Here is a 25,684-nt window from a genome sequence, read left to right as displayed (position 1 = left end):
ACAAGTAGAGGAGTGGTGTTTATACTAGATGCAAGCAGATTATTAGATATATTGTTTTGCCTTTCTACCAATAGCCAGTACAGTTTCCTTGCTCAAAACCCTCCAGTTAACTTTCTGTGAGACAGAATCGTAGCCTCTAACGGCAGTGATGGCTGCTTTGCCTGTCATTTAACTCCTCCCTCAAGTATGCTTTTCCCATACAGACCTGCTTGCTGTGTGTTGTTCTAATATAACTAATATAAAAAGCACTTGCTTTTCCTTTTTTCTGATACATTCTCAAGGCTCATTCCTCCATTTTATTCAGGTCTCTGCTTAAACCTCACATGCTTAGAAAAGAGGTACCTGATTACCAAAAATATCAACCCTTCTGTGGCTTTATTTTGCTTCATAGCACTCACTACTCATTGTCTTCTTTTTCTATTGAATATAAGCTTCATGAAGGAAGGAGGCTTCTAGTTTGTTCATTTTTGTATCCCCATTATGTATAATAGTGCATGGCATATAGAAGGCTCACAGTAAACCTGTGGAATGAATTATTGAATAGTAAACATAAATACCTTATTAGAATTTGTCTATTTTTGTCTTTCAGGTTGGGAAGGTCCACCTCCGCCTCGAGGCTGTGAAGTTTTTGTAGGAAAAATACCTCGTGATATGTATGAAGATGAGTTAGTTCCTGTATTTGAAAGAGCTGGGAAAATATATGAATTTCGACTTATGATGGAATTTAGTGGTGAAAATCGAGGTTATGCTTTTGTGATGTATACTACAAAAGAAGAAGCCCAGTTAGCCATTAGAATTCTTAATAATTATGAAATTAGACCAGGGAAATTTATTGGTGTGTGTGTAAGCTTGGATAATTGCAGATTATTTATTGGAGCTATTCCAAAAGAAAAGAAGAAAGAAGAAATCTTGGATGAAATGAAGAAAGTTACAGAAGGAGTTGTAGATGTCATTGTTTACCCAAGTGCAACTGATAAGACCAAAAATCGTGGTTTTGCATTTGTGGAATATGAATCTCACAGAGCTGCTGCTATGGCTAGGAGAAAACTAATTCCAGGTAAATGTATCCTTTTTCAAAGGTTATTTTTCTATGTTAACCTTACTATACATTTGAAAAAATAGCAGTACCTCGTAGATCAACTTATGAAGATATGTAGTGCCCTTGAAGAGGAATAGAAATTAAGAAAGTAAAACAAATGATTCTAAAAGAATATGATCCTATAAAATGAGTCATTTATAACAGTTTACTGATTTACTGAATTATACAGTTTTGTTTAGCTGTTAGTTGTTTGATAAAAATAAAAAGGACAGTACCTAATCCTTCTAATAAAGGTCTGTCTTTGAATTGTATTTGTTCTTCTGACTCTCAAAATTAATTTCACTGTAAGTCTGTCTCAGTTCACCTTAGTAAAAACTTGTGTGAATAGGAAACTAATACTTTACCAAATACATTATATGTATTTGAGTTTCTGTTTCTTTGGAGAAACAGTTTTACTTATTTTTGATTTTGATTTATTTTAATTGTCTTCAAATTTATTTTTTTACAGGAACCTTCCAACTGTGGGGCCATACCATTCAGGTGGATTGGGCTGACCCAGAGAAAGAGGTTGATGAGGAAACTATGCAGAGAGTTAAAGTTCTCTATGTACGAAATTTAATGATCTCAACTACTGAGGAAACAATTAAAGCAGAATTCAATAAATTCAAACCTGGTTCAGTTGAGCGAGTAAAGAAACTTAGAGATTATGCTTTTGTTCACTTTTTCAACCGAGAAGATGCAGTGGCTGCCATGTCAGTAATGAATGGAAAATGCATTGATGGAGCAAGTATTGAGGTAACACTGGCAAAACCTGTAAATAAAGAAAACACTTGGAGACAGCATCTTAATGGTCAGATTAGCCCCAATTCTGAAAACCTGATTGTGTTTGCTAACAAAGAAGAGAGTCACCCCAAAATTCTAGGAAAGCCGCCAGCTCTTCCAGCTCGTCTCAATGGCCAGCATAGCCCAAGCCCCCCTGAAATTGAAAGATGCACTTACCCGTTTTTTCCTGGAACAAAGCTTACTCCAATTAGTATGTATTCTTTAAAGTCCAATCATTTCAATTCTGCAGTAATGCATTTGGATTATTACTGCAACAAAAATAATTGGGCACCACCAGAATATTATTTATATTCAACAACAAGTCAAGATGGGAAAGTACTCTTGGTATATAAAATCATTATTCCTGCTATTGCAAATGGATCCCAGAGTTACTTCATGCCAGACAAACTCTGTACTACGTTAGAAGATGCAAAGGAACTGGCAGCCCAGTTTACATTACTTCATTTGGGTAAGTTTATAAGTACTTTAAACAATAGAGTAGAATATGAAATTAGAAAGTATTATAGATTATTCATAAATGTATTTTGTTTGAACTCAACATTAGTGGTGAGTATTTAACGTAAATTTGTGAACTCATGCTAAATTTTATTGAGACTTCTGCTTGATCTTCCTATATTTAGCTTTTTATTTATTATTTACTGGGGGGAACATTTGGTTTGATTACTGAGAGTTCACTATCTTAATTTATCAATTTACTGTTTTTGTAGTGACTAATCTTCATTTGAAATAATTTCTTTATAAGTTGCAGTATTTATGACTTAAACCAGTTTATAAGAATGTTTCTACATCCTTGGTGAAGTCTACATGATAATCTTTTTTTGAGAGCAGGCTTAGGCTTAAAATCAGAAGCATTTCAGATGGGTCATGTGTAGACACAGTTTATGCTCACCAATCTGGAAATCTGTCATTATTAACTCATGAAAAACAAGAAGCATCATTAAGAGATGTTTATGACCATTCTCTTTAATTTCATGCTTTTAAAAAAGTTTCTCTAAAGCATTTGAGGGATAATTAAGACACATTTTGGGCCATATGCTAACTAAATATTTGGCCTTGTGAAGAAAGAGATGTAATGTCACTCTGGTATCTGCCTTCTGCTGTTTTTACTGTTCTGTCTTAGTCTCTCTGGACTGTCCTCCCCTTGCACTAGTTTGTTTCATTTTTTAATGCAGCTGTAGATTTCAGTTGGTTATTACTTTGTGTTTAAAATAATATTTATTAGAAGAATACTGGCTTATTGAAAGTTACAATAGAATGGAAAGGTCTCCTACTAAGGATTATAATTGCTCTTGATTATAATTGTCAATCATAGCTTAAAATTTATTTGTTATATAGTTGTAGAATCATATTACTGAATATTGCATCTGTTTAAAATTTACATTCTCAAATTTGTTAAGGAGAGGAAATTAAAAAGGAAAATCATTGTTAAAGGGAGATAATTTTTGTACCTCATAACAGACTTGCTTATGTATCATGGCCACTCCCATGGTATTACAAATATTTTTAGGAGATTCTTATTTGGAGGTGGAGTCAGAAGTTTAGGGCTGAAGGGAGGTTCCCTACAAGAAACTTTTCAGCAGTGTTCTCAAGTATTAGTTTGGAATTTGGAAATTTTACAATCATCTAAGTTAAGTCTTAGATGTGATTTCATTTCATGTACAAAACATTGGGTTGGCCAGAAAGTTTGAGTTTTTCTGTATGATGATACATATATGTGTGCTAAAGTCACTGCAGTCACGTCTGACTCTTTGCAACCCCATGGACTGTAGCCTACCAGGCTCCTCTGTCCATGGGATTCCCCAGGCAAGAATGCTGGAGTGGTTGCCATGTCCTCCTCCAGGGGATCTTCCCAACCCAGGGGATGAACCTGCATCTCTTACGTTTCCTGCATTGGCAGGCGGATGCTTTTACCACTAGTGCCACCTGGGAAGCCTGTATGATGATAGAGAAAAACTGAAATGACCTTTTTGGTCAACTCAATAGAATCCTTCAGTTTTTCTTTTAATAAAGACAGTCTGAGTTAAAGATAAAATTAGGTGGATAGCAAATGATTAACAGTGTTCTTAGAGAAAATGGATCAAATTATTCTTTCAAAGTGGAATGTTTGGCATTCAATTGCTGAGCAAGATACTTGTGCTTGAAACATATTTTATTTCTATATCTGTTCATTTTCTTTACAAATTTAAATTTGCAAGATTCTTAAAACTTTTTTTTTAGTTTGTCATATTTTCTATTTAGACATAGTTGACCCATCTACTTGTAAATTCCATTATTAAGATGTTTTTCACTTGAGTCCTAGGGCCATAGTTAACTCCTGTTCACCTGTAGTTCCCAAAGACAACCCCTGTTGAGTTATAGTATTTCCAACTTGAATATGTTCATTAGGGATACAGTTAGTGTCAAGGAATGAAGTTCTTAGAGGGCACAGACAATTTGCTTTAGTCTTCTATTACAGATTTTATCAACATATATCAAAACTGCTTATAATGAAAAATTGAACAGTTTCTGTTTTATTTTATTTTTCAGTTTCAGTTCATCATCAGAGACAAAAGCCAAGATCCAAATGCAAGCCAAATTTTGAATTTCATACACAAGGCTAGAGGCCTTGTCCATAGATAGTAGCACACAAACTGTGATTGACTAGAAATCCTAATGAAGGCTGAGCTAAGAGGCAGCTAAGCAGGAAAAGAGAATTCAAGGAAGTGGAAGAATCAGAAATCAGAAGTCTAGAAATCTTTAATAAGAAAACAAACATCAGACCTTCAGAGGTCTTTAAAGTAGGCAGCTGGAAAGTGACACATTGCCACAAGGCAGGTTAGGAATAGGCTGAATACTGTTGGCAGTGCTTTGGCATGCTTGTTCCTTCTGTCACCATTGGGTCCTTTGGGCTTTAATGAGTTGTGCCTTTTTATGCGCGGTTTCCTTTAAATAAAGGTTGCAGAGTTTCACTGCGTGCCTCAGGGTTGAGATCAGTTGGTGATAGTGTTGTGTTTTTAGAGGGGAAGAGGTGCTGTGTTACTGATGTCCTGCATGTTTCAAGCATTAGATTGTTCCAAGATCTTGCGAGGTTGCTACTGGTTCCTGGAATTCCTCGAATGTGAGTGAAAGTGAAAGTCTCTCAGTCCTATCCGACTCTGTGACTCCATGGACTATACATATACAGTCCATGGAATTCTCTAGGCCAGACTACTGGAGTGGGTAGCCTTTCCCTTCTACAGGGTATCTTCCAAACCCAGGGATTGAACCCAGGTCTCCTGCATTGCAGGCAGATGCTTTACTATCTGAGCCACAAGGGAATCCCAAGAATATTGGAGTGGGTAGCCTATCCCTTCTCCAGTGGATCTTCCCAACCCAGGAACCGAACCGGGGTCTCCTGCATTGCAGGTGAATTCTTTACCAACTGAGCTATCAGGGAAGCCCCCTCAAATATAGTTCATTAAATATGAAATCATATTTTGGCTCTATTTTCTTGAAGAATTTGTATCTAATTTCCTAGGTAGTGAATTTAACTGCTATTAATATTTTAAGATGTTTTCTTTAGGTGTAGCATTTTATTTGCTTTGACACTCTTCTCTTTGAGTTTTGATGCTATTCTGATGCTATTAAATCTTACCCTAATGATCTTTGGCTGTTCTATGCTATATAAACAGTCATTTGCCTTTTTGTCTCAGCTCTTTAAGAGTGTGCTTTCACTATCCACATTTGTTTTAGCTTCACTATACCTGTTTTTCAAGTCTGAAAAATAAAAGAGAAAAAAAATAGATTTCATTTAGTTAAATGATGATTATTGGTGTTGAGGGACATAGAAGTTTTTTCAAGGAAGAGCAGGCATTATTTAAGTACCAAATCAGAGTACTTCTGGTGACCATTTAGTGCTCTTACTAGAATCCAAAATATTCTTGTTGCATAGTAACATAAAATGAATTTTTAAAATATTCTGGGTTTTTTTTGGTTTCCATTTATAGTAAGCTTTATTTTAAGCAAGATAATTTACGAAAAGCTGGAAGCTGGGGTTCTTGCCAAAATTGAACCCTTATTATTATTATTTTTCACTTCAAAGATAGAGACTGTCTTCATCTTCAGGATGTCAGAGAGTAACTTCCCTGGGAACTCAGTACCCAACAACAAGATAAGAAATTATCTGTCATTTGATTATTCAACATTAGGAAGCTGTAATAAATGGGATACTCAGTGGGTTTAAGGACTTCCCTGGTGGCTCAGCAGTAAGGAGTCTGCCTGCAATGCAGGAGATGCAGGTTCAGTCCCTAGGTTGGGAAGATCCCCTGGAGAAGAAAATGGCAACCCACTCCAGTATTTTTGCCTGGAAAATTCCAGGGACAGAAGAACCTGGCAGGCTACAGCCCATGAGGTTGCAAAGAATTGTACACGAATTAGCAACTAGACCACCACACCACCATCAGTGGGTTTAATGTGTAGAATACAGACTTGGGGGCTAGGAGATAGGTTCTATACTAAATATTTGATGTATGGAAACATCTCGGGTCATTCCATATCACATCTTTTTACATAGGCCTTTTCTGTCTCATAATTTTTATCTGTTTAATAATTGACCAGACTATCAGTGTGAATAATCCTGCTTTTCCTAAAACTTTGCTTCTGTCTTGAATCTTCCAATATTGCCATGGCTTTTCTCTGGAGTAGTCTTTGCTATTGAGGAGACAGAAATTGAGGAGATAAAGAAAAGTCCTAGTTTTGTAAGAAGAAAAGTCCTGGAGAATACTTACTGGAAGGAGGGAGGTAGCCTCAGTTAAATAATTTACTAACAAATAACTGTAGGCAAGACATTTCTCATTTCTGTGTGTGTGCATTCCTGATGCAAATGGTAGATTTTTACTTGAATGACACCTAAAACTCTTTAAAAAAAAGCAGGAGTGAAGAACCTGTCACAAACCAGCTTGTTTGTGACAGTGATTTAATTTTGTCTGAAATTTTGCACTATTGCTATGACTGATAAAATTTAATTAAAGAACAAGCTTTTTTGAATGCCTCTTTTGTGTGAATTGTACTTTACTAAGCAATCTGGACCTAAAGGTAAATAAAATACTATTCTGGCTCTTAAGGAGTCAGATCTGCTGAAGAAGGCAGAGGTGTGAACTCTACGCATAGTTACTTTAGGAACACAGAGATGTGCTTTGGTGATTTCAGTCAGATTTTTAGAATTAGAAATAGAAAATATGTGGACTTTAGTTAATGTAAATTTCATTAGTTCTATTTTTTGAAACTTTGTGGATATTTTCTTTCTTTTTTAGTACAGCTATGTTGATTGTGCTTGCTTTTGCTTTTTCTCTGTGCAAGCAATGTTTTTCTTAGATGAATCCATTTTGATTTGTGTGGACTATTTTATGTGAGAATGTTCATCTTTTTTTATATATTCTGTACTTTTTTCAGCGTTCATTTTGTGGCTGACCTGAATGTTGCTTCTCATATTTGACTTTGTAATGGCATACATCATCAGAATCTAGTTTTTTCTGGTCATTGAATGCTAAAATATTAAATATATATTCTAAGCATGTGGCCGTTGTATTTGCTATCCCTTTAATATCATTAAAAGATTAGGGGATTCGGTTTTTATTTCTGTTGTCACTTGTAACTTGGTTGAAAGTTATGAAATACAAGACACAGTAAGATGAAGAAATACTATTCTGAGAAGTTTTCATCTGAAAAATAATTGGTGCTATTTTTTATGAGCTATCATTATTTCCAGATTGATGGGCAGAAATTCAAAAATAAAATTTTAACTTAAAAAATTTGCCAATAAATTGCTTTGAAACAAAGAGAAACTTCTCTAGTTTTTTAAATTTAAGAAATTTTAGGAGAAATGGACAGAGGAGCTTGGTGGGCTACAGTCCATGGGGTCGCTGGGAATTGGACACGACTAAGCAACTTCACTTTCACTTTTCACTTTCATGCAACCCACTCCAGTGTTCTTGCCTGGAGAATCCCAGGGATGGGGGAGCCTGGTGGGCTGCCGTCTATGGGGTCGCACAGAGTCGGACACGACTGAAGTGACTTAGCAGCAGCAGTAGCAAACTAAAAATAATATAATGTTTATAGTGAAAGTTTAAAATTAAGTAGAAAAATTGATACTTTTAGAAAGTTAATATTTTCTTTCCAGTTTTAATTATGGATCTAACTTTTATACTATTTCAAACTTATATTTTAAAGAACAAAAGTAATTTTCTGAATTTGCTTTAAAATTCACCTAGTTAAGTGGGATGATCACCAACATTTTATACATTAATTTGTTTTCATATGACCAAGTGGTGAGATGAAAATTCCATTAACTCAACTATGTGTCTTTGGACCTCTGAGAGGGCCCCGTGTTTGTGAAAATGTGTTTTTATTCCTCTTGAAACCTAGTTTGTTTTTTTCCCCCAGAAGATCATCATTTGATATTACTCATAATTTTTATCTTACCAACACTTGTTTTAACGGACCATAATTTTTATGAAGTTGCTGCTGTGAGAGAAGCTTAATAATGAGTAATCAAGTAAAAGAAGCTATAGTCTCAGCTGCCAACAAAATGTGACCATGAAATGATCCACCTTTGTGGACCTCGGTGCCTTCATCTCTAAAATATCAGGGTTTTACTTGGTGACTTCTAAGGAGGTCACCTCCCCCAAATTTATGGTTTTGTTTAAAATATGATAAAAACTCTGTAAAGAACCAAAAAACAATATTTGAGGTTTTCTTATGCATACTGAGACAGAATTCAAATAGTTTAAAATCAAGAGCTGCTTTTGTCAGAATTAACCCTTTTCTCAGTTTAATGCTCCTTTTTTCATATAATTCAAACTTACGTTTGTCTGCTTCACAGCAAAACAACTAGATTTAGAAAATGAGTTACCTATTTCATTTTCATGATGACAAGTAATTATTTTTTCTTTCCATGCATTTGTCAATTCATTATAATCAAAACCAAGATTTTATAAAACAACCTAATTACTTAGCAATTTGGAAATTGGTTTTTGTACCAGCGAATCTAGGAAATTAATGATGTATATTAAAACATATATGACCAGTATTTATTCCATAGTTATATTATTAGCTGACAAATTTGATCGTGTGATTTCATTTATTTTATACATTTATTTAGTCATGCTTGATCTTCTGTCCTACAGTTTCTTAGTATCTTTGGTTGATACATATCTAAAATTCTTTTTCTAATATACTAGTTTTAATAGTAGCTACTGCTTTTTAATTTATAAACTTAATGTATGATATTTAATATTTAAAAAACCTATGGTTTGTAAATTTTCTTCTAGTGTTAAAGGCCACAGTAAATTTTGCATATGTACATTCTTAGATGTCAGCAGCAACTCAAAATTTTACCACATTGTATCTCCTAAATATATTTTTCAATGTGGCTTTAAAAGAAATTTCAGTGTTGTATTGATTTTTTTCTCTCCTCTAAGCTTTTAAACCCTCCGAAATAAGTAAGCTTTATACATGTTTTGGAGGGTTTAGAATAGTGAAACTGTGTAGAAGCTGCACTTTTGTGCCTTTATTTCTGCTTCCTACTTAATATTTAGTAGACAGTAATTACTGATGCTGTAAAATGAATGGACTAGTGAATAGGGAAGCTGTTTTGGAAAAATGGTTTTATTGTGATGAATTTATTCAAGTGATCATTTGTGATTTTAACCACTTTAAAATTGCTCAATGTCAGTTGCTTCCAGGCCTTTTGGTGAGGATTAAAGGTAGTACCTGATCTTACTAGTTAATTTCAGATATATTATCTATACTAGAGCAATTCATCCTCTGTCATAGAGTGATACATATTCTATCCAAGACCTGATAGTGCGTTACCTCTAAGAAGAGTGTACTTACCTCTGGAGAGTCAAAAAAAATGAAAAAAACCCTAGTTTTCCAGGTGGTTAGAATCTCTAAATCGCCAAAATGTTAATAACAACTTGGATTTTCTTTGCCCTTAAGTTTGAAATATTTGGTTAAAGGTTATTAGTTATATGTGGGCCTTTCCTTACAGCAAGTGACATGTGAGTTATAAAAATTATTTACAACAATTCATATTTTAAGAGAATCATTTATTTGGCTAACTGTATCTTTCTGCATTGCCTTTAGTAAATACAGTCTTACATACCACTGATAATGATTTCTACTATAAATGTATTTATAACTTCCAGTTAAAAAGCGTTATCAGAGTGTAATCATTAGAAAACATCAGTCCGCTCAATTATATTGCCTGATAATTTGATAAGTATACTCTAAGCTTCCTCATTTCTTACACGTTTAAACAGTATAGCCAGATTTTTATACACAGAGTAATCAAGAGTAAATAAACTTGAATAAATAAAAATTTTAAATTTGAATATACAACTTGTTTCCTTTATACAATAGTTATCTATTGACCTTTACTTCATTTTTTCTTTCATGTTTTTGATTTTCCTTCGTTATATTTTCTAAGAATGTTATTTCTAGAGAGGCTTTACTTTTTTTTTTTTTTTTTGGTAATCCTCTTTTATAGGTGAATTGTTGTAAGACTGCAAGCCCATGAAATTAATTTTTCCTCTTATCTTCATTTCAGCATACATATTCCAGTCTGCTTGTTTACTGGGCAGATTAGGGAGTAAGCAAATTTGCAGCCGATGTGCCATAGTGTGTATGGCTTATTCCTTCTGCGGCTGTGTTAATTTTTGATCCAAAGGTGACCAAATATGTAGTTACAGATTTAGTAAAGTTCAATTTCACCCACTATCTAAAGTAGAGCCTTTCTGGGAAACCTTTCGTAAGCCAAATAGAATAAAGCAAAGAGGCTTAGGACACAGTCTTGCTAACAGAGGCACAGAGTAAACCAAGGTAGAGCACAAATGCTCACCCACACAGTTCAGAGCTCTTGACAGCTTGACGCTGAGACACTGTCATTCTGGGGGAAGGAGCTTGCCTTTGCTGGTCTGGATGTTTAGGCTGCATGCTGTCTTTATAGTGGAATTGCTACAGAATGAATGCTAAGCACTGTTTTTGCTTTCTGCCTTTTCTCATAGAGGAAAAATCCTCTTTGTATTTCTTTTGGTTAGCAAAAACAGATACCAATGTGTAAAGTGAACTTTCAAAAAATGGGGGATACCTTTATTGGATAACTTTGGGTATAGAATTTAAAACATTCCAGGTGAGCCATTATGATTCTTCGGAAAACAGGTTTAAATTGTATTCTGCACTATAAAGTTATAATCTTTACCAAAAGCAAAATAATTCAGAGTAATGTTTATTAATTTAAATGTCTCACTTGTGTGTTTAGGTGTCTACATCTGTTTCTCTGAGAGATCACAAATCAAGTTTCCTTGAGTGATTCATAGGTGTGAAATTTAGATATACCAACTATAGAAATAACGAAGATATCAGAGCACTGGAAAGTTACTTTTTTTCTCTTAACTAGAGAGAAAGGGGAGATACTGAGCAAAAATAGGATTACTTATTCTGTGAAAGCACTCTTAGCTTCTGAAGGGTATTTACAAATATGATGAGGTATCTGTGATTTGTTTTCCTTCTTTATTTCTTCTAAGTGTTTTCTATGATTTACTGATTTTAAGATTTTTAAGTGCTTGTATTGAAATGTATCTAGGGTAACTGTGACTCTAGGATATCTGCTCTTTTTACAGTTAACTTTCTTAAGCACAGTGTATTTTTAAACCTTACTTTTCCTGATTTTTAAAAATCTTTGTACCTTATTTATTTTGGCTTATTGTGGTTTATGCTACAAGCAGGGAGTGGCATATTAGTGAACATGACTTGAGGAGGAGGATTAACGGCCTTTTTCATCAGTCCTCTTAGGCCTTGGCGAGTATATTGATGTCAGCCAGTCTGATTTAAATTGGTAAATAAGGCAAATTTTATTGCCTTGAGATTTTGTCTGAATTTTTAGGCAATAATGATTTTTATTTTCAATTATTTTAGTCTGATGTTGTATTTTGAAAATTTTTATATGAAAAGAAAAATTTCTATAGCCAACTAGCAAATATTTATGTTTAGATTTATCAGTAATTTGAAACCAAGTAAATTGAGGTGTTGTTGCATTGTTGAATTATATTTATCCTAGGGTTCTTTAAATATATAGTTCATTAATTCAGGGAATTTATATAAATTCTAGAGCCCTGTTATAAAAATCTGACTTAGGAAAAGGATGGAAAGATGTTTAACTTCCCCTCAGCTCAGTTTCTGTTTGGGAGAGAGCGTGTTGTCTCATACTGATGGAGCAGCCTGACCGAAGTAGAATATTAATCTTACCTTTATCTTTTCTGTTTATTTTCTACTGGTATTGGGCTATCCACCATAGTCCCTGTTCTCCCTGAAATATATGAGGTGGTTTATTAAAAATAGGTAAAGTATGAAAGGATTCAAATCTTAAAAATTGCAGGAATTAAGTCAATGGGAAATTACGAGTAGGAAAATAAAGCCAAGCAAAATTAAACAATATATTGTTTAGGAATGAAGGAATATATGGCAGAACTATAAAGGAAAGCCAGAGAATGGTTAACACTTAAAAATTAAGATCATAGTTACTTTAAGGATTAAGAGGAGAGATTGAAAGTGATGCAAGAGATTTCGAAGGTATTGATGATTTTCTATTTCTAAACCTGTGTGATGAGTGCATGTTTTTATTTTTAAAATTATGTTGGCTGAACAAGGACCTACTGTAAAGCACAGGGAACTTTGCTTAATGTTATATAGCAATAAAAATTTTTTTTATGTATAGAATTTTCTAGGCAAGATTACTGGAGTGGGTTTACCATTTCTTATTTCAGGGGATCTTCCCGACCCACGGATTAAACCAGCATCTCTCGCGTCTCTTGCCACTGCACCACCTTGTTAATATGAGTGTTCATGCAGCAAATATTTGTTGAACACTGTGCTCTCTGTGAAGTCCTGAGGGTCACTGTAGTGAATCACACACAGCTGCTGCCTTCATAGAATTCACATTCTATTGAGGGAGACCATTATTCAGTTACAGTTCTGATAAACACTATGGGGTGTTATGAGAAAATATAATTGGATGACCTGAGATGAGAGGGTCAGGAAATAGTACATTGCATTTTAGAATTACAGCAAAAGGAAGTTCAGTTCTTTAAATTTAGGATAACATACAGGCAACATTGAATATAAGAACATGGTACTCAGCTGAATTTCCTCAATTCACATCCCAGCTTCATTACTTTCTTGGAAAAGTTACTTTTTTTTTTTTTGAATATTCTTTTTTAAAATTTTATTTTATTTTTAAACTTTACAATATTGTATTGGTTTTGCCAAATATCGAAATGAATCCGCCACAGGTATACATGTGTTCCCCATCCTGAACCCTCCTCCCTCCTCCCTCCCCATACCATCCCTCTGGGTCGTCCCAGTGCACCAGCCCCAAGCATCCAGTATCATGCATCACTTTATCCTCTCTGTACTTGAGTTTCCTCATCTGAATGTTAAGAATATTTATCTCATAGAGTAATTATATGTATTAAATGAGTTAAAATTGTAAAGGGCCACAGCAGTGCCTTTTATATTAAAATATGCTGTATAAGTATTAAAAATCTTTATTCAGAAAACAAATCCAGGACAACAGATTTTCCAATCATGTATAATAATGAATTTTATTAGTAATAATAGTAGTTAAGATTCTTGGAGTGTTTACTGTATATTAGGTACTGTGCTAAATGCCTTTACATGATACTACATTATTTTGTAAACTCTTTGAGGTGCTGTAGATATTATTTTTATGTCTTTTTATATAGATATTATTTTTATGTAGATAATATTATTTGTATAATAAATATTTATTATATTTTATGTCACCTTTTTTTAATAAGTGAAGAAACCAAGGCTTTAGTAGACTGAGTAATTTGTTCAGGATCCCCCAATTGTCTAAGAAGTTGTGCTCTTAACTGCTCTTTTTTGTTGTTCCATCGCTCAGTTGTGTCCGACTCTTTGCAACCCCATGGACTGCAGCTTGCCAGGCTTCCCTGTCCTTCACTATCTCCTGGAGCTTGCTCAAACTCATGTCCACTGAGTCAGTGATGCCATCCAACCGTCTCATCCTCTGTTGCCCTTTTCTGCTCCTGCCCTCAGTCTTACCCAGCATCAGGGTCTTTTCCAGTCAGTTGGCTCTTAGCATCATGTGGCCAAAGTATTGAAGCTTCAGCTTTAGCGTCAATCCTTCTAATGAATATTCAGGGTTGATCTTTAGGATTGACTGGTTTGATCTCCTTGCTATCCAAGGGACTCTCAAGAGTCTTTTCCAGCACCACAGTTCAAAAGCATCAGCTCTTCAGCACTCAGCCTTCTTTATGGTCCAACTCTGACATTTCTACATGACTACTGCAAAAGCCATGGCTTTGACTATACAGACCTTCGTCAGCAAAGTGATGTCTCTGCTATTTAATATGCTGTCTGGGTTTGTCTTAACTACTGTTCTTATTTAACTACATGTTCCCAGTGAAAAACTGACCTTTGTGTAATGTTAAACATTTGATGACAAATCTGAATTTGGGGAAAATTATTGGCAAGTTAGTCTTCTAAAACTTAAAATATAGTGTAATGGGCTTTTGTATTTCATACTTTGCCTGCTTTTCAGAGACAGGTTTATCTTCCTAGTCCAACAAGCCCATATTCCCATTCACTCCTTGTATTAATAGTGTGCACCTAAGATACCTGTTTGAATCCTAAATAAATCATTCAAGTTAGAGAGGAGTTGTGAACATACATTGTTTACAAATGAGCTTGAGATTTTTAAGTTTCCTCTGGGGTAAGCATTGCCAGCTGGTCACATATGTGACACGCTGGCAGAAGAGACTTGCCTTTTTTTTTTTCCCCTTCATCAGATACTAGACAGAATTTCAAATAGGCAAAGTCTGTTTAGGTCTGTTCATGGTATCTTGTTGCTTGGTATCCTCATTTTGCTTTTGTATTGTGCTCAGACGTCACAGCAGTATGTAACTCACCCGTGTAACTTATCACTGCAGTTATGTCTGCTGTTGCTTTTATCATCATCTCCTTGCTCAGGAGCCTACAGTGGCTTGCTGTTACCATGTATAGCATATCACATCCTCTGAACTCCATATTCTCTTGTTCGGAATTCTCAGTTGTTTGTCCCCATCTTACCTAACAACAGATAGTATCTTCTGCCACTTTGAATCATTTTTCTTTTATATATTATTCTATCTTGATAGTAACTATTATATTGTGTGGTTTTATTTTTTAAATTATAAGTGATTAACTTTTCATTTATCTGTGCTAATTCTTTTTTTAACTTACTACATTACATACAAACTGAGAAGTATGCACAGTTGCTGACTGAAAGCTTTGTGAATTACCACAGAGGGAGCACATGAGTGTAACCACTAGTGTGTGCCCAGTGGTTTCAGTCGTGTCCAACTCTTTGCAGCACCATGGGCTGTAGCCTCCCAGGCTTCTCTGTCCATGGAATTTTCCAGGCAAGAATACTCAAGTGTGTTGCCATTTTCTCCTCCAGGGGATCAACTTGTGTCTCTTAAAAGAGTCTTGCTGGCCAGCAGGTTTTTTACCACTAGTGCCACCAAGGAAGCTGTAACCACTAGGGGAAGACCAAGTACCAATACCCTAGAATGGTCCTCTGTGCTCCTACTCGGCTATCTCTGTTCCCAAAGGAAACTAATCTTCTGACTACTTCTGTTTTTGAAATTTGTACAGAATTTTGTATATTTTTGTCTGGCTCATTTTGACATGTTTATGCAATTGGCCTGTGTTGTTACATGTACTGTCTTCTGTGTAAGGATTCCATCAGAATCATACAGTTTGCTATTTCTGTTGTTAGAAATTTGAGTGCTTCGTATTTGAGCTGTTTGAATAACGATGCTGTGAATATTCTTGTACATGGTGGGTTTTTCTGGTGTACATTTGAATGCATTTCTGTTGAATACACAGGCATAAATGTGGTAGGTAATATTTTTAAAATTTGAGTGCATATGTGCTAAGTCACTTGAGTCATATCCTGTTCTGTGTGATGCTATAGACTGTAGCCTGCCAGGCTCCTCTATCCATGGAATTCTCCAGGCAAGAATGCTGGAGTAGGTTGCCATGCCCTCCTCCAGGGGATCTTCTGGACCCAGGGATTGAACCTGAGTCTCTTAGGTCTCCTGCCTTGGCAGGCAGGTTCCTTACCACTAGTGCCACCTGGGGAGCCTTTAAAACTTGAGCAGATAAGGGCAAACAGTTTTCCAAAGTGATTATATCAATTTATACTTTACTGGAAGTGCATGGGTTTCAGTTGTTCCATATCCCTACCACCACTTTGGACATTATTATTATTAGTCTTTTGATATTGGATACTCTGGCTAGATATATATTGCTGTCTCATTAAGATTATAACTTCTGTATCACTGTTGAGTAATGGATAGTGAGCATCTTTTAATAAGATTATAGGGCACTAAGATATCCTTTTGATGAAATGTCCCGTTTTAAATCTTTTGTCCCTTTTTTATATTGGGTTGTTTGTTTTTTCTTTTTTAAAGTACAAGCCCTTTGTTGGATATATACTTTATAAATACCTTCTTCCACTAGTGGCTTACCTTTCTACTCTCTACATGATATACTTTGAAAAAGACAGAAGTTCTTAATTTTAATGTGGTTTACTTTATCAGTCCTTAAAAGTTGGTACTGTTTGTGCCCTGCTTAAGAAATCTTTGCTTACCTCAAGGTGATAAAATATTCTCTTGTATTATCTTTTAGAAACTTCTATCTTTCAAGTTTAGTGAGGTTGTGAAGTATATATTGTATGTATATGTATGTATATGTTTACATATATATTGGTGTAAGTCTTACTCTAGATTCTATATTCCCTTCCATTAATTTATTTTATTATAGTATCTTAATTATGAAAATCTTGATATTTAGTATTTTTTTCTTTTTTCTTTTCTTCACAATTACCTTGACTCATGTTAGCTTTTATAGTTCCATATAAATTTTAGAATCAATTGTAAATTTTCACCAAAAATCCTACTAGGGATTTGATTGGAATTGAATGTATAGCTCCAATTGTGATGAAATGACATTTTTATAATATTGGGCTTTCTGATCCATGAAACTTATAGATCTATCCATTTATTTAGACTTTTGTTTAATATCTGTAAACACTCAATAGTTTATAAGTGTTTGTGTAAATATCTCCTACATCTTTTATCAGATTTATTCCTGAGTCTTAATGTTTTTCACTGACATTGTAAATGCTGCCTTTTATTTTGATTTCTAATTGTTCCTGTTTATATAAATACAATTTACTTATTATGTATTGAATAATGCTGTTTATTTGAGTATAATGGTTTGGCTCTATATCATTTAAAATTTTCCTACTTACATAGTCATATCAACCACACACACAAAAAATGGGAATTTTGTCCTCCTTTTCTGTCCTTTCACTTTTCTTTTTTCCTCTTGCCTTATTGCACTGGCTAGAACCACTTATCCAGCCTTGACTACAAATAAGGATAGAAGGCATTCTTAAATCCTTTCAGTATTTCTCGTATAAGCTATGATGTTTACTGTGGTTCTTACAGAAGCCCTTTTCATGGCCTTTCTATTCCTAGTTTGCTCAGAGGTTTTATCACAAATGGGCAATAAAGTTTTTCTGCATCTATATGGATAATTATATCATTTTATCTATTCTTTTAATGTTAACTGCATTGATTGATATTTGAATGTGACACCAGTCTTGAATTTCTTAAATAAACCCAGTTGGATCATGGTATACATTATCCTTTTTATATATGCTAAATTTCATTTTTATATTTTCTTTAGGATTTTTAGATCTGTGTTCATTAATGAGATTGGCCTATACTTTTCCTCATAAAAACATTTACTAAATTTTTTCTCTTTTAATGTTCTATGGAAGAGTTTGGTTGGCATTATATGTATATTTTTGGATATGTGGAATATCATTTAAGAAGTCATCTTAAGAGTTTTCAGCCTTTCTTTTATTACACTGGGTACATTTCAAGGCTACAAACTGCCCTTTTAAGTGTGGTTATAGCTGTGTCACATATGTCTTGATGTCATTGATTGTTATCATTATTTATTTGAAAATACTTCATTTTGATTTCACATGAGTATAAATTTTAAACATACGAAGATTTCTATAGTTATATTTTCATTTTTTATTTTACTATGATCAAAAAGTATATTATGGATCATTTCAGTACTTTGTCTTTTGTTTTTTAATGATTAAATAATTCATGCCTGATTAAAAAAATGTATTTCCAGTTGCTAATTGCAGTGTATTTAGTTTGCTAGGGTTGCTGTGGCAAAGTACAACAGTCTGTTTGACTTGAGCAACAGAAGTTTATTTTTCCGTAGTTTTGGAGTCTAGAAATAAGTTGGTTCCCTCTAAAGTTGGTAGGGGAGAATTTACTTGCACCTTTTAGCTTCAAGTATTTGCCAGCAGTCCTTTAATTCTTTGGCTTCTATATGCATTACTCCAACCTCTGCCTCTGTTGAGTAAGATTATCTTCTCCCTGTATCTTTCTGTGTCTTCATGAGGCAGTTTCTTCTCTATGTTTCTCTGTTTCTATCAGGATATCCAGCATATTAGATTGAGTCCCTGCTATGGGCTTCCCCAGTGCCTCAGCAGGTAAAGAATCTGCCTGCAATGCAGGAGACACAGGAAATTCATGTTTTGATCCCTGGGTCGGGAAGATCCCCTGGAGGAGGAAAATGGCGATGCACTCCAGTATTCTTGCCTGAACAGTTCCATGGACAGAGGAACTGGTGGACTACCGTCCATGGGGGTCACAAAGAGTCGGGCCCTGTTGACCAGCTGAGCACATACTACTCCAGTATGACCTCATCTTGACTAATTACATTTGTGATTAACCTGTTTCCATTTGAGGTCACATTATGAGGTGCTAGGGATTAGGACTTCAGCATACCATTTTTGGACACACGATTTAACTCATAAATTAGCCCAGGTTTACTAACCATGTGTAAAATCCTTCATCTTTCATGTTTTTCTGGTGCTTATTCTATTACTGTGAGAATGTTGTGAAGATTACCCATTGTGACTACAAATTTGGCTTTTCCTCTTTTTGATTCTGTCAGCTTTTGCTTTATATAATTTTAGGTTGTATATTTTTAGGTACATAGAAATCTAGAATTGCTATGTTTTTCTGGTGAAGTGTACATTTTATTATTATACTGTGTCATTCTATCTCTATTATGCATTGCTGTTGTTTTGTTCAGTGGCTATGTTGTGTCTGACTCTGCAACCCCATAGACTGCAGCACACCAGACTTCCCTGTCCTCTGTCTCTCAGAGTTTGCTCAAACTCTGGTCCATTGGGCTGGTGACACCATCCAACCATCTCATCCTCTTTTGCCCCCTTCTCCTCCTGCCCTTATCTTTCCCAGCATCAGGGTATTTTCCAATGAGTTGGCTCTTCTCATCAGGTATTGGAGCTTCACCTTCAGCATCAGTCCTTTCAATGAGTAGTCAGGGTTGATTTCCTTTAGGATTGACTGGTTTGATCTCCTTGCTGTCCAAAGGACTCTCAGGAGTCTTCTCTGGCACCACAATAAAGAAGCATCAATTTCAGCCTTCTTGATAGTCTCTTATATCTGTACATGACTACTGGAAAAACCATAGCTTTAACTTTATGCACCAAAAGTGATGTCTCTGCTTTTTAATACACTGTTTAGGTTTGTCATAGCGTTTCTTCCAAGGGGCAAATGTCTTTTAATTTTGTGGCTGCAGTCACCATCTGCAGTAATTCTGAAGCCCAAGAAAATAAAATCTACTGCTGTTTCTACTTTTTCCCCATCTATTTGCCATGGAGTGATGGGACTGGATGCTATGATCTTAGTTTTTTGAAGTTGACTTTTAAGCCAGCTTTTTCACTCTCCTCTTTTCACCCTCATCAGGAGGCTCTTTAGTTCCTCTTCATTTTGTGATCAGAGTGGTATCTGCATATCTGAGATTATTGATATTTCTCTTGGCAATCTTGACTCCTATCATTCTTTCCTGCCTTAAAGAATACTTTGATATTAACATACGTTTCCAGGCTTTCTTTTGATTAGGGTTTCACACATTTATTTTCTTCTATTTTTAAACTTTTACTTTCCCTGTATCTTAGTTTTAAGGTGACCCCAGTGTAGAGTTAGTGTTGTTTTTGTTGCTGACATTTGGTTTTGTTGAAAGTCTATGTTTTAAGTGTTTGATCAGCTTGCATTTAATGTACTTACACGAATGTTAAGAATTAAGTTTGTCTTGCCCTTTGCCTTCTATTCCTTGTTCTGAGTCCTTGTGTACTCTTCCCCTTTTCACCTTTCTTGCCTTCTTGTAATGGATTATTTGCTTTTTTTCTGTCTTCCTCTTTTAGCTATATTAGTCATAGAGTCTTTATTATTCTAGTTTTAATCTTGTAGCCTCCACTGTGTATTCTTTTTGGGGGGTTGCACCGCCTGGCATGCAGGATCTTTGTTCCCTGACCAGGGATTGAACTCACAAGCCCTGGTGGAAGTCCAGAGTCTTAACCATTGAACCACCAGGGGAGCCCCCAACATGTATTCTTAAGTTACTGAAATCTAATATTAATTAGTGCTTTTATTCCATTTCAGACAATGCAAGGGCCTTAATACACTCTAACTTATTAAATGTTCTCTTCCAATTTTTTGTAGTATCTTGATATTTCCGTATGTCTTAAAACTATGTTTTAACCCCCACATACCTAATAGTTTTTAGTTAACATAGATTTGTACTATTTATATATCATTTCCTTTGCTCTTTATTTTCTGATATTACCAAGCATTAACTATGATTAATTCTTTATTCTGCTCAAAGAATATTCATTTGTGTTTTCTTTGGTATGAATATGCCAGTGACAGGTTACCTCAGTTTGTTTGCCTGACTATGTCTTTAATTCATCTGCCATTTGAAAGGGTATTTTTACTGTTACTGTTACTTTCCATTAATTCCTTGAGGTTATTAATTCCATTCAGTCTTCAGGCTTCTGTTGTTTCTGTTGAGAGGTCAGCTGAAATTTGCTTATTACTCCTTTATTTATTTTAATTGGAGGCTAATTACTTTACAATATTGTGGTGGTTTTTGCCATACATTGACATGAATCAGACGGCTATACATGTGTCCCCCATCCCGAACCCCCTCCTCCCACCTCCCTCCCCATCTCATCCCATCCTTCTGGGTCATCCCAGTACACCGGCTTTGAGTGCCCTGTTTCATGCATTGAACCTGGACTGGCGATGTATTTCACATATGGTAATATACATGTTTCAGTGCTGTTCTCTCAAATCATCCCACCCTTGCCTTCTCCCACAGAGTCCAGAAGTCTGTTCTTTATATGTGTGTCTCTTTTGCTGTCTCTCATATAGTGTCATCGTTACCATGTATTAGTATACTGTATTGGTGTTTTTCTTTCTGACTTACTTCACTCTGTATAATAGGCTCCAGTTTCATCCACCGCATTAAAACTGATTCAAATGCATTCTTTTTAATAGCTGAGTAATGTTCCATTGTGTATATGTACCACAGCTTTCTTATCCATTAGTCTGCTGATGGACATTAGGTTGCTTCCATGTCCTGGCTATTATAAACAGTGCTGCAATGAACACTGGGGTACACGTGTCTCTTTCAATTCTGGTTTCCTCAATGTGTATGCCCAGCAGTGGAATTTCTGGGTCATATGGCAGGTCTATTTCCAGTTTTTTAAGGAATCTCCATACTATTCTCCATAGTGGCTGTACTAGTTTGCATTCCCACCAACAGTGTAAGAGGATTCCCTTTTCTCCACACCCTCTCCAGCATTTATTGTGTGTAGACTTTTTGATAGCAGCCATTCTGACTGTTGTGGGCTAGTCCCTCATTGTGGTTTTGATTTGCATTTCTCTGATAATGAGTGATGTTGATCATCTTTTCATGTGTTAGCCAGCCATCTGTATGTCTTCTTTGGAGAAATGTCTGTTTAGTTCTTTGGCCCATTTTTTGATTAGGTCCTTTATTTTTCTGGCATTGAGCTGCAGGAGTTGCTTGTATATTTTTGAGATTAATTCTTTGTCGGTTGCTTCATTTGTTATTATTTTCTCCCACTCTGAAGGCTGTCTTTTCACCTTGCTTATAGTTTCCTTCTTTGTGCAAAAGCTTTTAAGTTCACTTAGGTCCCATTTGTTTATTTTTGCTTTTATTTCCATTACTCTAGGAGGTGGGTCATAGAGGATCTTGCTGTGATTTATGTTACAGAGTGTTATGCCTATGTTTTCCACTAAGAGTTTTATAGTTTCTGGTCTTATATTTAGGTCTTTAATCCATTTTGAGTTTGTTTTTGTGTATGGTGTTAGAAAGTGTTCCAGTTTCATTCTTTTACATGTAGTTGACAAATTTTCCCAGCACCACTTGTTAAAGAGATTGTCTTTTCTCCATTGTATATTTTCTCCTCCTTTGTCAAAGATAAGGTGTCCATAGGTGTGTGGATTTATCTCTGGGCTTTCTATTTTGTTCCAGTGGTCTATATATCTGTCTTTGGGCCAGTATCACACTGTCTTGATGACTGTAGCTTTGTAGTATAGTCTGAAGTCAGGAAGGTTGATTCCTCCAGTTCCATTCCTCTCTCTCAAGATTGCTTTGGTTATTCAAGGTTTTCTCTATTCCCATACAAATTGTGAAGTTATTTGTTTTAGTTCTGTGAAAAGTGCCATTGTAGCTTCATAGAGATTGGAGTGAATCTATAGATTGCTTTGGGTAGTATACTCATTTTCACTATATTGATTCTTCTGATCCATGAGCATGGTATATTTCTCCATCTATTAGTGTCCTCTTTGATTTCTTTCATCAGTGTTTTATAGTTTTCTATATATACTTTTTTCTTTGATTCTTTAGGTAAATGTATTCTTAAGTATTTTCTTCTTTTTGTCACAATGGTGAATGGGATTGTTTCCTTAATTTCTCTTTATCTGTTTTCTCATTGTTAATGTATAGGAATGCAAGGGATTTCTGTGTATTAATTTTATATCCTGCAACTTTACCATATTCATTGATTAGCTCTAGTAATTTTTCGGTGGTGTCTCTAGGGTTTTCTATGTAGAGGATCATGTCATCTGCAAACAGTGAGAGTTTTACTTCTTCTTTTGCAATATGGATTCCTTTTATTTCTTTTTCTTCTCTGATTGCTGTGGCTAAAACTTCCAAAACTATGTTGAATAGTAGTGGTGACTACTTGTCTTGTTCCTAACTTTAGGGGAAATGCTTTCAATTTTTCACCATTGAGGATAATGTTTGCTGTGTGGTAAACATACATGGCTTTTGTTATGTTGAGGTTATGTTCTTTCTATGCCTGCTTTCTGAAGAGTTTTTTTTTTTTTATCATAAATGGATATTGAATTTTGTCAAAGACTTTCTCTGAATCTATTGAAATGAGCATATGGTTTTTAACCTTCAGTTTGCTAATGTGTATCACATTGAGTGACTTGTGAATATTGAAGAATCCTTGCATCCCTGGGATAAAGCCCACTTGGTCATGATGTGTGATGTTTTTAATATGTTGTTGGACTATGTTTGCTAGCATTTTGGTGAGGATTTTTGCATCTGTGTTGATCAGTGATATTGGCCGGTAGTTTTCTTTTTTTGTGGTGTCTTTGTCTGGTTTTGGCATTAGTGTGATGGCCTTATAGAATGAGTTTGGGAGTTTACCTTCCTCTGCAATTTTCTGGAAGAGTTTGAGTACGATAGGTGTTAGCTCTTCTCTAAATTTTTGGTAGAATTCACCAGTGAAGCGATCTGGTCCTGGGCTTTTGTTTGTTGGAAGATTTTTGATTACAGTTTCTATTTCCATGCTTGTGATGGGTCTGTTGAGATTTTTAGCTTCTTCCTAGTTCAGTTTTTGGCTTATACTTTTCTAAGAATTTGTCCATTTCTTACAAGTTGTCTATTTTATCGGCATATAGTTACTGATAGTAATCTCTTATGATCTTTTGTATGTCTTTGTTGTCTGTTGTGATTTCTCCATTTTCATTTGTAATTTGGTTGATATGAGTCTCCCTTTTTTTCTTGATAAGTCTGGCTAATGGTTTGTCAATTTTATTTATCTTCTCAAAGAACCAGCTTTTAGTTTTGTTGATTTTTGCTATAGCCTCCTTTGTTTCTTTTTCATTTATTTCTGCCCTAATTTTTGTGATTTCTTTCCTTCTACTAACCCTAAGTTTCTTCATTTCATTTTTTGCTAGGTGCTTTAGTGTAGAGTTAGGTTATTTATTTGACTTTTCTCTTGTTTTTTTGAGGTAAGCCTGTATTGCTGTGAACCTTCCCCTTAGCACTGCTTTTACTGAGTTCCATAGGTTTTGGGTTATTGTGTTTTCTTTTTCATTTGTTTCTATGCATATTTTCATTTTCTTTTTGATTTCTTCTATGATTTGTTGGTTATTCAGAAGCGTGTTAGAGAATGCAGTGGCAACCCACTCTAGTACTCTCACCTGGAAAATCCCATGGACGGAGCAGCCTGGTAGGCTGCAGTCCATGGGGTCGCTAAGTCAGACATGACTGAGCAACTTCACTTTCACTTTTCCTTTCATGCATTGGAGAAGGAAATGGCAACCCATTCCAGTGTTCTTGCCTGGAGAATCCTGGGGATTGGGAAGCCTGGTGGGCTGCCGTCTCTGGGGTCGCACAGAGTCAGACATGACTGAAGCAACTTAGCAGCAGTAGAAGCATGTTATTTAGCCTCCATATGTTTGTGTTTTCAGTAGTTTTTTTCCCTGTAATTGACATCTAATCTTAGATGCTTGAAATGTTTTCAGTGTGTTCGAATTTACTAAGGCTAGATTTATGGCCCAGCATGTGCCCTAAACCTCACCCTAGGGATCCTAGAGAATGTTCTGTGTGTACTTGAGGAAAAGGTGAAATTCATTGTTTTAGGGTGAAATGTCCAGTAGATATCAATTAGGTCTGACTGGTCCATTGTATCATCTAAAGTTTGTGTTTGCTTGCTAATTTTCTGTTTGGTTGATCTATCCATAGGTATGAGTGGGGTATTGAAGTCTCTCACTGTTACTGTGTTACTGTTAATTTTCCCATTCATACTTGTTAGCATTTGCCTTATGTATTGAGGTGCTCCTATGTTGGGTGCATATATATTTTTAATTGTTATATTATCTTCTTGGATTGATCCTTTGATCATTAGGTAGTATCCTTCTGTCTTTTTTCATGGCCTTTATTTAAAAATCTATTTTATCTGATATGAGTATTGCTACTCCTGCTTTCCCCTTGGTTTGAGGTGGGTCTCTTGGAGATAGCATATATAGGGGTTTGTTTCTATATCCATTCAGCCAGTCTTTGTCTTTGGTTGAGGCATTCAATCCATTTACATTTAAGGTAATTACTGACAAGTATGATCCCATTGCCATTTACTTTGTTGCTTTGGGTTTGAGTTTATATACCTTTTCTGTGTTTCCTGTCTAGAGACAATCCTTTAGCATTTGTTGAAGAGCTGGTTTGGTGGTGCTGAATTCTCTCAGCTTTTGCTTGTCTGTAAAGCTTTTGATTTCTCCTTCATATTTGAGTGAGATCCTTGCTGGGTACAGTAATCTGGGTTGTAGGTTTTTCTGTTTCATCACTTTAAGTATGCCCTGCCATTCCCTCCTGGCCTGAAGAGTTTCTATTGAAAGATCAGCTGTTATCCTTATGGGAATCCCCTTGTGTGTTATTTGTTGTTTTTCCCTTGCTGCTTTTAATATTTGTTCTTTGTGTTTGATCTTTGTTAGTTTGATTAATATGTGTTTTGGGGTGTTTTGCCTTGGGTTTATCCTATTT

General features: G+C 35.3%; 1 protein-coding gene across 5 annotated transcripts in view; it reads left to right on the top strand.

Annotated features, from left to right (window-relative positions):
- RBM46 (RNA binding motif protein 46) overlaps window positions 1-25,684 on the top strand; it is a 58,561-nt gene that overhangs the window by 14,108 nt on the left and 18,769 nt on the right. For all 5 annotated transcript variants that reach the window (XM_061383904.1, XM_061383905.1, XM_061383906.1 and 2 more), the window contains exons 3-4: window positions 590-1,057; window positions 1,548-2,330. In XM_061383904.1, coding sequence (XP_061239888.1) covers window positions 590-1,057; window positions 1,548-2,330 — 1,251 coding nt within the window. The remainder of the gene's footprint in view (window positions 1-589; window positions 1,058-1,547; window positions 2,331-25,684) is intronic.

This window comes from Bos javanicus, chromosome 17 (genome assembly GCF_032452875.1).
Source record: "Bos javanicus breed banteng chromosome 17, ARS-OSU_banteng_1.0, whole genome shotgun sequence".
NCBI classification, from domain to species: domain Eukaryota; kingdom Metazoa; phylum Chordata; class Mammalia; order Artiodactyla; family Bovidae; genus Bos; species Bos javanicus.
Note: the sequence above shows the minus strand (reverse complement) of the source record. Positions and strands in the feature narration are given on the sequence as shown.